Here is a 15,931-nt window from a genome sequence, read left to right as displayed (position 1 = left end):
GACACATAAAAACACACTAATAAAGAAGAGAATAGATGTAAATTATAAGCAGCTTATCAAACTGTCCAAATAACTAATTACCTGGTTTATTTAAGATTTCCTGCACATGGATCATTCTGTCCGTGCTTGTTGATAAAACTATGAACAGTAAAAACTAAAATATTCTGAGAACTGTAATGTGAGCTCAGGACTCAACAAATAATTGAACCGCAGCTTTAAAAAAAATCTGTGTGACCGCTCAAATGTTGAAGGTGAAGAAAAGTGCACAGTCTGACTTCCTGTTCGATGCTGATCTCCATGTCAGGGATAATTTGGAATTTTAAGTGAGAAGAGACGTTACTGCTGTTGTTCCATGTGCATAAATGTGCTGTCTTGCTAGAAGATGTTTAATATGGATCCTGCAGGTATTTATTGAACTCAGAGGACAGCCTCCTATAAACAGCCGGGGGCAACAATCTGAGCTCCAGGTCCTGTTAACATTTCGTTGAAACCTAGATTCCACGTAGCCCATTATTAGTAAGTTGCATCATTTTGAACGAGTTACTCTCCGTCTTTATCGCAGTAGTTTGTTTTTGTTTTTAATTGAAATTGGACATTTCAGTTTGTCATAAATGCTAAATTAAAATGTAGAATGAGAAAGCAGAATGTTAGAGAAAAGTGACGAGGGTGTTCATGCAGAAACAAAGCCGAAACGTTCAGTTGCCACCAAGGAGTCTGAAAAGAGCTTTAGTGACTTGCCGGTGAAGTGTTTAATAGCTAAGAGCCAGATATTTACCCCTAAAGTTGACTCAACTTCATCAGGTGGCAGGAAGCAATAACAAAAGAGGGACGAGTGGTTGATAAATAAGCTACTGTTTATCAGTATCCTAAAAACTAATATGTTGGTGTTGAGTTACAACAGTTTGTGCAAAAGAATCAGTTATTTTTATTTATTTATTTGACCTTTATTTAACCAGATAAAAGGCCCATTGAGATCGAAACCTCTTACACAAGGCCAGAGAAAGGCAGTAACACACGTCCACAAATAAACACAACAAAACAGTCACGAAATAAACATTAAGAAATGGAAAGTGCAGACAGTAAGCAGATGAAGTGCAGGAGTGATGACTTCAGAAACAATTTAAAACACAATTTAACAGTTTAAAACACAGATGAAGCAGATAAAGTGCCCGATGACTTTGGTAACAATCTAAAAACACAGGCACTGCTGAATGGAATTCTGTTGTCGATCCTTTAGGAAAGAGCGAAAGGCTTCAAGGGAGATGAGTTCCGACATTTTTAGCTCCGATTGTAGGATGTTCCAAGCAGGGGGGCCGAGAAACTCAAAGCTTTTTTTTCCCAATTCAGTCCGAACTCAGGGAGCAGCCAGATGCAGAATGTCATTTTATTATCATTATTGCACGTATCCAATCTGAATATGTGTTTCCAGTATTATTGGATATATTAGCCTGTTTACTCGTAAGCCTTACACAGTATTATTAGCAGATGTCACGGTGCAAAAGTTTGTGAATTCCTGTCATGTTCTGTAAATTTTACAGCATTTTTGTATCATATTGCTGCGTCTGCTTTCAAATTAGAGGCAAGTAAATAGTGTTCTTTCTTGTGGTTTTTGCACTATAGTTCTGTTGTCTGAATACTATACGTGGCACTGTCCAAACCCTTTATGTCTCTATTGTGGGTGGAAGTCTTTATTTTCACTCCCACTGAGATGCATGAATGGATAATGAAACTTGCACTGTTTAGTCTCTGTTGGTAATTGTTCTATTTGTACACTGGTGAGAAGCTTGTCCAAAGAACTGCATGTCACTGTGTGTGTGTATTAATAGAAGATGAAGTCTAAGAATAGAGACCCTTCAGTGTAATGGGCCCACGATGATGTGCATTTACAGTAGTCAGTTGTACGGTACTAGTGTCGTGTAGGTAGTACTTTATGCTGAGTGAAAATGTGTACTTGACATTTTCATGCTTCCCCGGGGGGCATTCGGAAAGGTTAGTCTGTAGAAACATCCCCAGAGGTACATCTGAAGGCTTTCATTTCCTATTGGAACCTTTACAGTTTGTAATAATTGAACGTTGTTGTGGTTTTCCAAACTACCCACTTGTGAAATCTTGCAAAAAAAAATTGAATTACATCTTGTAAACAAACAACAAAAACAACCTTTGGCTTAAAATCTTGAGAGCATCTTCTTCAAATCCGTCGACGACACTTCTTCAGGCCGGCGTTGTGTAACGTGTGCGTTGAGTGCCACAGATGTATTATCTCGGGACAGAAAGTCACATGACACTTTTAAAGACGCCATGTGACTCAGCTAACACCAGCAGCTGAGGTGTAATCTCAGATGAGTCTGGACTGCTGAAGAAAATGAATGAAGAACTCCATCTGCTGGCTGACTGTTGAGAAACACGTCAGTATTTGTGCTATTTGTAATCTTTAAAAAAAAACAAAAAAAAGAACAGACATTTTAAAGGGAGTGTTCGACAGAGTTACTGGCAGAAAGTGATGCATTTGTATTGTTACATAAGGCCGTCAAATGAAAACTGTATTCCAGTTTGTCAAATAAAACAACACAGTTTGGGAGCAAACATAAAGACATTTATAATCTGTAACTAGATTCAAACATTTTTAGAATATCAGTTCATGTACAAACTTCTGAAAAAGTTGCGATATGTTTCCTAAACAGCATCCACATGTGGCTGCTTATGTTTTGCTTTGAGATTATTTTACTTGAGAATTATTATTTCTGGGCTGCAAGGTGGCGCAGGTGGTTAGCACTGTTGCCTCGCAGCAAGAAGGTCGCCGGTTTGTGTACCGGTGGGGGCACCGGGATCTTTCTGCGTGGAGTTTGCATGTTCTCCCCGTGCAGCGTGGGTTCTCTCCAGGTTCTCCGGCTTCCTCCCACACAGTCCAAAAACATGCTGAGGTTAATTGGTGATTCTAAATTGTCTGTAGGTGTGAATGTGAGTGTGCTTGGTTGTCTGTCTCTAAGTGTAGCCCTGTGATAGACTGGTGACCTGTCCAGGGTGTCCCCTGCCTTCACCCTGAGTCAGCTGGGATAGACTCCAGCCCCCCGCGACCCTCGTGAGGATTAAGCGGTGTGTAGATAATGCATGGATGGATCATTTTTTGAGCTTAATAAAATGACAGTGCCACAATGTACAGTGCTTTACAAATTTATTAGACCTATGATTAGCATCATGAAGTGCTTTAATTCACTCTCAGCGCTCAAGATTTTACCAGTTTGAACAAGGAATGAGGAATTTCAAATTGAAGTCACCATTTCACCATTTCATTTCTCTGAGAAATTAATCTAGCATAACATTCAACCACTAAAACAAATTTTTCTGTTGAGGAATGCAAGTAAATAACTATAATTTGACAACTTAATAAAGAAATAATAATGTGCTTTACTATTTTTTTTTTTGTTGTTGTTTTTTGTAAAACAGTTCATTTGAAAATGTATGGATAACAATAATAATTATATTTTAGCATTAAAAATACCATTTTGGTTGAGGAGCTTCTACATACTGGTGTATCAACCGTTACAGAAACATAAGAAATGATGTCGGTAATTTCCAATGCTGTTAATTTAGTGCAGCTGTGGCATAAACCTTGGGTGGTCTAATAAATGTGTTAAACAAATTAAGCCTTTTTGTTTCATTTTATGACATGTTTGTTTTGAGCAGTTTTGTATTTGATAAAAATATATAGAAATTTATATTTTAAAAAATGTTGTTTAAAACCCCCAAAATGTTTTAAAGGAGTACGTACAAACAGCTCCTGCTTCCAAACACTCAGCAGTTACTCATCAGATGCTTTCTGCTGTGTTTTGTCCACGCTTTTTTGTTGCATCCAGAAAATCTTTCCTTTGAAAATCCTTTTGTAGTAAAGGCAGGGAATAGAGATAGAGAGAGAGGGGGGATGTCATGTAGTGAAGGGTCCAGGTCGGATTCAGACTGCTGTTACAAAGGACTCAGCCTTTATACATTCTTGTGCAAAATTTCACTGTGAGGTCCATTCAGTAGAAGTTCTGGAGCTTCCACTGGTGTCACATGAGCCTCTTCAACAGGACAGATCTTGCTGACTACTTATTGAACTGTGAATGTTCAAATAAGAGCTTGTCTACAGGCCTAAAAGTTGAGTTTGAATGTTAATTCTCCACCACGTGGTTATATTGGTAAATCAACTTAATATCCTGCAGCCTCTGGTAATGATGTGTAGACACCACTAGATGGCAGTGTTCATTCAACGTTCTTGTCAATGCCTGGTTTCCTGAAAGGCAAATTTCCAACCCGAAATCCTGAAAAACCTCGATTAACATTTTTACATGAAGCATATAACTTTATTTTAGACCACCAGCTCCCTTTTGTATGCTTTAGTGGTTTTGTCCCTGACTTTGCAGGTACAGAATAAAAATACTCAACAGTGAAAATTTCATCTCATTCACTTTGTTTACTTTCTCTTGTTGGCTGAAGGACAGAAAAACAGGAAGCAATGTCTGACTTTAATGCATACCTTAAAACAACAATAATAATGAGGGTAATAATTAGAGAAGGCTGTTATATATTTAAAAAAAAAAAAAAAAACTAATTAAAGCACACACAATAAGTGTTAATTAAGTGATCTTTTGTACTGACCTTGTATTCTCAGTTTTCCTCCTTTATCTTCCTGTTGTGAATCATTCTGGTAATATCAGTCTCCTACAGTTTGGCATTGTAACAGTAACGATGGCACAAAGTTTCTCATTATTCAAGGACTCCGCGAGGCTTTTTCCACAGAAGACATTGTGACATGTCGTGTTAGAAGACCAATAGCCTTAACAGCATTTATGATGGCTGATTAGCTGATAATTACCCTGTTATTGTTCAAGATGTAGCTGTCATGGATCACTGGAAAGCTGTATAAAACTGAGACCATGTTTACATTATGAGCAACACCTTTGCTTTTCTAACAGATAAATATGTCCGCTGTTGGAAAGGTCTTTTATGTACAAGGCTCGCTGCTGTGGCTCGAGCACGCCAGCTCACCTACAACACAGTAAAACTTTTCTACGCAATGGCAAGTTGTAGTATTGGTGTGGAAACTAATTATGAAGAAAAAAATGGGGATGCAGAGAGTCCCACCCAGTAAGTTAACAGGATTGGTTTCCAGAGGTTTGTTGTGTTTGAAGCTCTGAATCTATGTTTTTGAGACTGTCATTTGCAAACTGCAACACTCGAGGAAACACTCAGTGATGGTTCTGGCTGCTTATTTCACACATGATGTTATTCTAGCATATAAAATAACAGCATGTGGACAGGGTAAGAAGGTAAAAAACTACATTTTCACATAACAGAGTCTTTATTATCACACCTTCGAAGACAAAGATCAGAAAGTCTGACATGAAAAAGGTCTACAGTGGCGGTAATAGCGGCGCTGACAATGACATCCATCCATTTTCTGCTGCTTATCATGAGCCGGTCTCAGGCGGTGCGGATGTCGCTCTCCTCAGCATCGTTTTCCAGCTTGCTTTGGGGAATCCTGAGGCATTCCCAAGCCAGATCAGATATAGCATAACCTCCCAAGAGTCTAGTTCTGTCCTCGAGGCTGTTATCAGTCTGGAGAAACGCCAAAGGAAGGAGCCCATGATGCATCCTGGCACAGTTCCCTCTGGATGTCCTTACTCTGATCATGTAAAATAAAGAATGTTTAGTGTAGTCTTAAACAAAAAAAAAGTCAGTTTTATCATCAGAGATTAGCTGCAGGTGTCCATATACTTTTACAAGTTCCCTGCACATCGGCGCTACATGGTGCTGATGCAGTCTGATGGCTGAAGTGAGTCACAGGCAGCCAGATCTGTGACTAGAGGCTACAAACAAGAGGGGAAAAAACCCAAAGAAATTAGTTTTGAAATAGGCTGTAAACTATATAGTAACATTATTATTAGCCTCTTGGTATTGTGCGAAACTGATCTTAAAGAAGAAAATAACTTTTTCATGGTGAAAATCCCCATTATTTTAACAAGTACAGTGCAAATAGAGATAAGCTGAAAATTCATATATCACTGGTATTTTTACAGGGTCATTCATTGCAGCTCACGTAAACACGTTGGGAACAAAAACAGGTCGCAGCAGTCGTAAATTTCCTCGTTTTGTTGATTAGCGTCCAGACAGGTAATCACCCAAAGGACCAGCGATGAGGTCATGCGGGCATTATAATATTAAAAACACCAAAAACTTTGCCGCCATAACAGCATCACAGCATGCTTTTTTTTCTTTTTTTTTTTTCGCGATACACAGATATTTGGTTCCAAAATGACAGTTTACCTCAAGGCCCTGCTTAAATGTCATGAGCAGGGAGTCTGTCTAACTCACAGCCTGTCAGCTGTGGGCAAAACAAGGATTTCGACACTAATTCAAAACTACAGTGCGTGAGGCGGAGAGGTGTGGAGGAGTCAGTGCGCTGGTCCTGCTTCTTTTCAGACAAGTAAACTTGCTGACAAACTGCTAAAGAGAGACTGGGGGGGAGGGGGGTGTGGTGGTGAACAGATGTACTGTATCTTTGAAATTTTCAACGGAATTATGATATGCAAGATTAACAACAAACTAACTGTGTTTACTCCTTCTGCCCTACAGCTACGCCAACAACACTGATCCATAATAATAATCCCCAGCTGGAGAACAAACAACATCTGGGCGTGGAGAGAAGGGAGAGGGCCAAGTCTCAGCAGGGTGGGCGGCAGATGGTGACACTGCAGCAGCACTTCTCCAGGTAGCTCCTTCACCACACCAACAACCAGGCTGCAGATGCTGAAGTACTCTCACATACTGTTACAGAGCTGGACCAGGACTGGGTTTTAAAATGCCAGCAGCCTTTTAGAATCAAAATGTGCTTACAAATGCTTCTGTAAAAAAGGTTGAATGAAGCTTTTTGTGGATCCAGGGTCTGTCAACATCGTCTGTCTTACAATGGCCCTGTCCCTGTGCAATTGTGGTCTTGAGACCACGTTAATGAACCTACAGCTGCCAACACACAATACACTCGACCCACAAATGATGCTCTCCTGTGCCACGAGCAGTATCCAGAGTTAGGCATGTCTCACAGTTCTCCATCGTCTGTTGCGCAACAGCTGTCCAGTTGTTAGCGCTAATGATTGTAAACTAATTTTAGGACTGACATTTATCAACATACAGTCGTGAACAAAAGTTTACACAAACTATCACCTGCTGCTGAGAGACAGTTGGTCATAATGGTGAAAATCCAACCAAGAATCAGCAAAAAGCAGGTCTGCAATGGATTAGAAGCTGCTGGGACAAAGGTATGAGTGTCTACAGTGAAGGATGTTTACCATCACCATGGGTTGAGAGGCTGCCATGCAAGAAGGAAGCTCTTCTTCCAGAAGCAACACCTTAAGGCTTGACTGAAGCTTTCCGCTGATCCCATGGACAAGGAAAAGGCCTTCTGGAGGAAAGTTCTGTGGTCATATAAACTTAGATAAAACAAAAGAAATATCTATTTAGCAGAACACCACACCTACTGTCAAGCATGGTGGTGGCAGTATCATGCTCTGGGGCTGTTTTGCTGCCAGTGGAAAAATGAAGTAGGAAGGTTGCCTCCACATTCTTCAGGAAAACCTAAAATCATCGGCCACAAGGTCAGTTCTTGGACACAGTTTCAAGACCCAGCAGTTTTTTTTGGTTATATTTCCAGAAAGCCTATGATACATCTGTCAAAGAACCAAAATGCATTACTGTTTTTTGTGACAAAGACACATGGGGTTCAATGATTCCGTCAGAAAATTCAGAGGTATAAAAACTCAAGACTGCCACGATAGACATGGTCTTTACAATTGTTTGGAAACTTTTGTTCACAACTGCAAGTAAGTTGATGTTTATGACAGACGCGGGTTTCGTGTAATTCCAACAATCTGCCTGGATGTTTCTGCAGTGGACAGCAGCCTAATGTGTTTCTCTTTTAACCATTCACAAACACAAAAGTGTTGGCCTGCCTCGAGAGCAACTTGGAGTTGAGTGTCTTGCCCGAGGGCACTTTGGCATGTAGACCAGGGGAGAAAACTTCTTGATTAGTGAACAACCTGTTCTACCACTGAAGCCATGTTGTCTAGCAAAGCAAACAGCTTTTTTCTCAGGTAAATGAGCTTGACCATTGCAGCTGTACAACAACACACAACTCATATGTTCTGTCAGTATTTTTTCAGTATCTAGATCATTTTTTATCCCATGTTAGTATTCTAAATTTAACTTGTCTTTTGTGCAGAGCCAATTCCTAATCAGACCTCTATGAAAGTTGTACGTGAGAGCTGATTTTAAAGTCTGATGATCAACACATAGACTCTTACAAATCCAATTCATTGTTTATTTAAATTATGGGACAGCGTCTACCCTCAAGCTGTTACGTGTGCCGGTAACACTTTATAATAAGTATCCGTTATAACTAGTTAATAGATCATTTGTAAACTGTTAACTAGTGAGTTGTTAACCACTTGTTAAGTGTTTGTTAATAGTTTGTTGATGATTTATAACGATGCCTTATAGATAGTTAATAAACATTTACAAACTGTTAGTTAACGAGTTATAAATGACTTGTTAACTGTATATTAATGATTTACAGCCATACCTTATAAACCAGTCATAGATCATGAACAAGCCATTAGTGAATTACTTACTAATGACTTGTTAAGTATCAGTTAATGGTTTATATATGTTATTGGGATGTTATTCTAAAGTTGCAACTATTCCTCATTTATTCCTCATAGATTAAAGACAATGTTTAACATTCTATCTGTTGTATGTCTTTGGTAAAATATAATACACAGAAAAGTCTATGGGTGGAAGAGGGTTGAGTTACAAAACTGTGATATTTTAAATATCACATCAAATTTCTGTACCTTGAACTTGTTCCACCCATTTGCTGTTCTACAAAGCTTCATTGGTATTAGTAGATGGTTAACAAACTATTAACAAGTGATCTGTAAAGTGTGAGTTAATGTAGTAGTTAAGTATTAGTTATAAGCTTATGTATGTTATTGAGACATTATTCTAAAGTTGCAACTATTCCTCATTTACCAGCAGTTAATAAATGAGGAAGAGTTGGAACTTCAGAATAACATCCCAATAACATATATAAACTATTAACTGATACTTAACAAGTCATTAGTAAGTAATTCACTAATGGCTTATTCATGATCTGGTTTATAAGGTATGGCTGTAAATCATTAATATACAGTTAACAAGTCATTTATAACTCATTTACTAACAGTTTGTAAATGGCTTATTAACTATCTATAAGGCATAGTTATAAATCATCAACAAACTATTAACAAACACTTAACAAGTGGTTAATAATTCACTAATTAACAATTTCAAAATGATCTATTAACTAGTTATAACGGATAGTTATTATAAAGTGTTACCCGTGTGGCATACTTGCTCGTTACAGTGACATGAAGTTCTGCAGTCAATTGCAATGAGCTGTTCTGATGGTAGTACCGCCAATGTAGAACCTCTTCCAGGGCATTTTCAGCAGAGAAAAAAAATGCCTATTCCACGGACGGTACTTCAGAACTACCCTGAAAAAAACGCTGTCTCAACTAATTAAACTTGTGGAGGAACAAGTGTCTACAGTCTCCAAAACCACCAACATGAAATTCATTGTAATATTCATTGAGCATAGCAAACCCCCATTGTTTTATTATCTACATGCTCACATAACTGGAGTCCAGTAACTACAATTTGTCATTTTTTTGGATCCTACACCGCAATAAAAAAAAACAAATGGACGATTACGGGGCTGTTCCTGTAAACCTTCGTGCCACCTCCTGTCTGCTTGGAGTCCCTGCAGTGGAAAGCCATCTAATGTTTCAGAAAGTTTCCCGCAACACAGCACCTTATATCTTAGCAGATTAAAAGCCAGCGGCCACAGCCCAATGACAAACCGTCCAGCCGAGCAACAAACAATGGATACTTCACATCAATCAAAGCACTCGCCCGCCCAGTGTGATGAACTGCTGGGCTACTGTGGTGACATCCAACGCTTTCATTAACTTGAGAGGCCACTACATGTAAAGACCGCCTTTGAGGAAAAAAAAATGAAAATCCACTCCGTTTCATTGTCGTACCCAACAACACGATATGAAATGTCAGCCGTCTGCAGTGTGAGGCTACTACTGTGTCCCCCGCTCATTGATCTCTCCGCCCAGCATGTGATAAAGGGGAATAATAAGCGAGCATTATGTCCAGCCATTTCTGAGGCTACTGACGGTGCCTCATGATCCAAGTTCAATCACATCTGCATATGCTCAGCGAGGTGTGAGATTAGGCCCCAGTGATTTGTGTCTGTAAGTTAATTCACCCCCTGCCATGCAGACAATATTTGAGCCGCTGCCCAATATTTAGGGAAATTGCAGTAGATAGTGGTGGTTCTTTTTTCTCTCTTTTTGCTTATTAGCACAAGGTGATGTGTCAGAGCACAGCCTAGAATTACAAAAAGATATCTTTAAAAAAAAAACCTGCTTTTATAAATTTAAAAAAAATAACAGATAAAGCTTCCACTAAATTGCAGGCTTTGTTTAAATGGCCTCGCTCAATTATTGCGTATTTTTAGCTCAATTTAATCTTGTTATGCGCCGTGTCTCATCCAAAGCAGCCTTTTTGAGTAAATCCTGACTGTTAGTGTTCTGTTGAAATACTAATTTGCTGGTCTCGAAGGGCCCTTGAGTGGTGCTGGAGAAGCTCTGGAGGATACTTTCTGTCTCATATTTTATTCACAAAACAACTTTGTCACTAAAAAATTCACATCGACTGGGGTTTATTTATTTCTTTTGGACATCTTCCACATGCAAACATCTGTGTAGTTTCAGTTTGATAGATCAACTACTGCAGCAGCAAAACACCAAATCAGAGAGTTTTCCCGGTGTGTCACCTGAACTATTAGTATTTTTTATTGTAATGTCTTTTTTTCTTTATTTAAATTTAACATTATTTTAGTTTTAATTGGTGTAAAGCTGTCTTGTCTATCTGGTCTACTTCCTTTTGTCATAAAAATTCTTGCTGAATCTCAATAAAAGTAAAACATTTATGTCAAAGCAGATACATTACATACCTCCTACACATTTTAAGGTTTTTCTTTATTGTTCATTTCTCAATTTTAAGAAAATCATTAGGGTATCACAATCATACAATAAGACATGGGATTATGTAGCACAGATATAATCGAGCTGTCGACTGAAAGTAATGCTTCTCAGTACGGATACCATGCTTAAATGCACTCAAATACCTCAGTGTTCTGTAGATAAAGACTGAGAGCAGGATACCAATGTAATGCTTCCTCACACAGTGTGTGCATGCACTGTTTCTGTTACCACGGAAGTAGGGAAAGGGGTCACATTACTACTTAAGGGGGAAACTAGGCCATTCATTCATACATTGTTATGCATGATGACTGAGAGTCATGCTTTGGAAAGTGTCGCCTGCAGCAAAATGTTACAAAGCAGCAGCAGCAGCAGCCCCTCTGGTGAGAAGGAAGGGTCATTTCCATTTAAGAAGCATATCTGCATGGCCACTGGAGCAGCATTACATACACACTGTAAATACATGCATCGCTGCACATGTGTGTCTATGTTTGAGATGTAAAGTGTGCGTACACTAGACAACATATTCTTAAATCATGAATGAAAACAATGACGAATGCCAATAAAATAGATATTTTAAGAATCAGATGTATTTTAAATGTTTTACTTTTTGCCACAACAGTTGGATTGAAATGCTTTCCAAATCACAAGCCTGCCAATTACAGTCAATCAAAGCTGCAGCATTTCAGGAAGTACTAGAATGTTTTCATGCCCCCATAGTCTAAAATGTTGGATGTACTTCAAGTTTTACTCTTCCCAGCTCACCAGTTAACTCAGAGTTGTTCAGTCAAAGTAGATCTCCTAATTCAGTCAACCAAGTGGCCGCTGCAAAAATGTGCAGGAAACCCAAAAACAAGGGATCTCCCCTGATTAAAAGCATGATTTATGATGTTCAAAACATGTTTTATTATTGTGCTACCTGTGATTTTTGCAGTGATGTTGCTAGTAATCTACTTAGTTAATGAAAGCAGTTTTAATCTGAGGGTCTCTTGTGGGTTCCCACATTTTACGTGGTGCCCCCTTTAGCTGTTTTGTCATGACTATATGGCCTTGTCTTACCTACAAAAGAGATCATTATCTCAAGAGGCATCAGTTTATTAGCTAACAGTAAAACCCCACTAAAACTGAGAATAATTGAATCCTTAGGTAGATTCACAGTCGGCTATTTTTGGACATAGTGAGTGAAATCAGTTCCTCATCTTCGCTGGCTGGCTGGTTGACAGCTGATTGTTGTCAAAGGAAATGCTGACCTAGTATATTCATCACAAACATAACTACAGTTTGTGGTGGGAGTTAACCCACAATGGAGGACCTGTAGTAGACTTCAGTAAACAATTCCTGTTTCCTAGTAGCTGAGTGAGAGCCAAGCACAAGAATTCGGTGCTCATTAAGCAGCAATTCTGCAACGAGACCTGCGGGACAGTCAGACCGCAGATGTCTCTCCTGCCAGACAGCAGTCATGAGGCTGGGATGGCGTGAAGAGTACGAGGCCTTGTTAGTCAGACAGGGTGTGGCCTTGTTTTTCACTTTCTCAGGGCACTCAGCTGCGCATCATTTTCAACACAATCCACAGAGAGCCCAGCAGACCCACTTTTCCTTCGGTGCCCAACCGCAAACGTGGAATGACGAGTAACTGTGAACTGAAAGCGGCAAGGACTCGTGCGGTTAGCCTCATTTCAAATGACTAGCACTCGGTAGGAGAGCAGCATGGGGTGAGTGAGGAATGAGTGGGAAGGAAGTGATGGCAATGAATGAAATATTGATGAGAATAACATGAATTTTGATAGGAATCAGGTGGGCTTGTGTGGCTCCATGAAGTGCAGGTGTGGTGAGACAAAGACGACCAGCTCTGGTACTGTGACAGTTGCACTTAGAGATGCTGAGACTCAGGTTCTGTGAAAACATAACTGAATAATGTATAATGCTACTTATGACATTTTGCATTCTATTTATTTATAGACGGCACACAGGATGATTTACTCTGATGGAGTGAGTGCTGTAGATTTGACCTTTGTACTGCCATTTCGGTGATTGGTGGTGAAAGAGGATGGCATCAAATGTTTAATTCTATTCAGGTTGTTGAGGGACGAGTCGAAAAGACGGCTGAGCTGAGAGGTCAGCGATGCAGAGAGATGGGAAGTATGAAAGTATCTGAAAAAACTACTGGAGTAAGAGAAGAGACAGCAAAATGTTTTTTTTGACATAACCAACCATAAATGTTCTTTGTCAGAGAAAAGAAGTGAGTGAAACCTGTGTTTCTGGACTTGATGTAATCTCAGCTTTCCATTAACCCCAGCAGTGGACATGTAGAAAAGGTGACGCCAATGATGTTGCGTCTTTACTGAGTCTGTTATTGTACTAAAAACAGAGTCTTGAGGGGGTGTGGCTGCATGTTGGAAGAGGTGCAGCAGACTACAACAATCTTTACAGAACCTGCACAATAGTTATATAAACATGCATAAAAATATGAATGATTAAAAGTAGTGCAATGAGTATATGCAAAATTATGTGACAGTATTGACTTTTCCTAAAAACATAATGATGAAAATGAAGTGCCATATTAAATTACACTGGGATATGTAAAGGTAAAAAGTGATTAGTTTCACAATGAAAGCTGTAAAATAATCAGATGCCCAGTCTTTCTGTTAGCCAGCATCCATGTCATTTATTATGCAAGTTTCATGTCACATGACTCATAAGTTTCTTTCACCATATAAAGAGCAACAAAGTCCACAGGAGCATAAACCACAGGGTTTGACCAATGTTGTTTTCAGTCGCAGTTTACTTTTCTGTACAAAACTAGTTTGTGAAGCTTCTGCACCACACTACTTGGTTAGGTTTAGGAAAAGATCATGGATTGCATTAAACTACACAGGGTTGTTTTCTACATTGCTAGTTTGATGACATCTGCCTCTATAAAAACATTAACTTTTTATAATTTCGCAGCTTTTTTTGCTGTGTGGACCAATGTAGCTATTACATTTTTTTTTTTGTGAGACTGGGCTGCGATGCGGTGTCATAGAGCTCAGCTGCAGGTCAGAGTTGTATAACGTCATATGACACTGATACAGGTTGTCAACAACCAATGCAGTGTTAGTCATGAATCAACATTTTGTGTTGTCTGTCCCTTCACAGCGTTTTGGGAGAACTCATTCAGATTATGACACAACATTGAAGCATCTTTACAGTTTTAAATACATAAAAAAAACAAAATTAAAAAGCAAAATTTTACTTTAAATTTAACCCAACTTTAAATTTTGTTTTCTTCAGACAGAGTCCGATTTGCTCCTCATCAAGTTTGACTGACACGTGTTTAGTTTTTTGTTTGTTTGTTTTTTTTGCTGTTGCTGGTGAATGAGGATCTATTTCTCAGAAAATAGATCCAACTCAGCGGAGCAAATGTTAGCATTAAGCTGACTGACTGTTCATTTTTCTCAAAAATGATCTTGTGACATCATATAAACATGCACAAACTGCAGCAGTCAACGATTTCGTAGAAGACAGCTGGACCTCTTTTTTGGTTCTTGAAGATGCTTCACTTCTCATTCAGGCCGCTTCCTCGGTTCTGAGTCTCTTGGATGAGAGGTTAAACGTCTTTAAGAAGCTAAAAGGAAGTCGAGCTGCCTTTTGCTGAAGCCCTGAGGATTACCATGACACAGACATACAGCATTCGACTCCATAACACAGTAGATCCTGCAGTAAATTCTCCACATGTGGTCTGACATGAATTTAAAGTTTTATAGCATCTTTCATCTGGAGGATACACTCAGATCCAGTGCGGCTCAGTCGAAGCCCCACAAATGCAGACTCCCAGTGAAATTTGAACTTCCAACCTCTGACAGCGCTAATGGCCCGTTGAAACCATTGAGCAGCACATGAGAACATCTGCATTTCACATCTGGCCTTTCAGACAGAATAAAATAAGTAATGTGTTCAAAGTTATCTATCTAGACTTTGAGCGCATAGAATCCTAGAGTTCTGCATTATTCCCTCCAACCGCCACCTCACCCGCTGTTTCCATTCCGGACGGGTTTGTTTCAGGTCAGTGGCAATGACTCGGGGCGGGGGAGCTAATGGCGCGCTCACAGTCAGCGGCTACACTGGCGCTAATGGCCGTGCCACATGCATCAAACAGGGGAAACGGCTGCTCGTGAAGTGACGAGGCAAAATGTCACTGCGTGCGACTTTACGGGGAAACATGGTCAGCGTCTATCAAGCATACACCGCTCAGAGGGAAAACAATTACCAAATCACAGGCGAACACAACGCCACACTGATACAGTGGAGCCTTTTGAGGAAATGTCAACAGAAGTATTATGGGTATTTTGGAGTCCTATTAATATGTGCATTTCGGAAAACAGGGCTTTAATGGTTGTTTTGCACTTCAAGGTGTAGGTTTCTATGTTGTACATCGGATCGTATGTCACCCATCTTTAAATACGAGTTTGAATTGGGTGAGATGCCGCCTGAATATCAAAGCAGTACAACTGTTTTTTTTAGAAATATTAGCTATAATTTTACTGTTATGCGTCACAAACAGGCAGCACCTCATAAACACAATGAATTCTTCCAACACCAGACAAAGTTAACAACTGCCTGGTGTACATGGTGGCGTCTTCAGCAGCTACAGGATATTTTCAATGAAACCCAATGTTGCTCAATATCTGCTGAAAGAATTTGCTAACATGTTTGCCACATCAGCATTATAAATCAGGAGTACCGCTCTGTGTTGACGTCTGGTTTCCACTTCCTCCATCAGTTTTTGTATGTTTAAGGGGCAGTGTTTAATTTTTCATGAATACGTC

At 39.4% G+C, this 15,931-nt stretch overlaps 1 protein-coding gene across 2 annotated transcripts in view; it reads left to right on the top strand.

Moving 5' to 3' along the window:
- The window catches only part of LOC103370984 (nck-associated protein 5-like), a 78,422-nt gene that overhangs the window by 12,966 nt on the left and 49,525 nt on the right, over window positions 1-15,931 (top strand). For both annotated transcript variants that reach the window (XM_008300187.1, XM_008300186.1), the window contains exon 2: window positions 6,613-6,748. In XM_008300187.1, the coding sequence (XP_008298409.1) occupies window positions 6,720-6,748 (29 nt within the window). In that variant the 5' untranslated portion in view covers window positions 6,613-6,719. The remainder of the gene's footprint in view (window positions 1-6,612; window positions 6,749-15,931) is intronic.

The sequence above is a fragment of the Stegastes partitus genome, unplaced genomic scaffold (genome assembly GCF_000690725.1).
Source record: "Stegastes partitus isolate 25-593 unplaced genomic scaffold, Stegastes_partitus-1.0.2 Scaffold1508, whole genome shotgun sequence".
Lineage (NCBI taxonomy): Eukaryota > Metazoa > Chordata > Actinopteri > Pomacentridae > Stegastes > Stegastes partitus.
The sequence above is the reverse complement of the archived record's forward strand: the minus strand, read 5'-3'. Positions and strand labels throughout refer to the sequence as shown.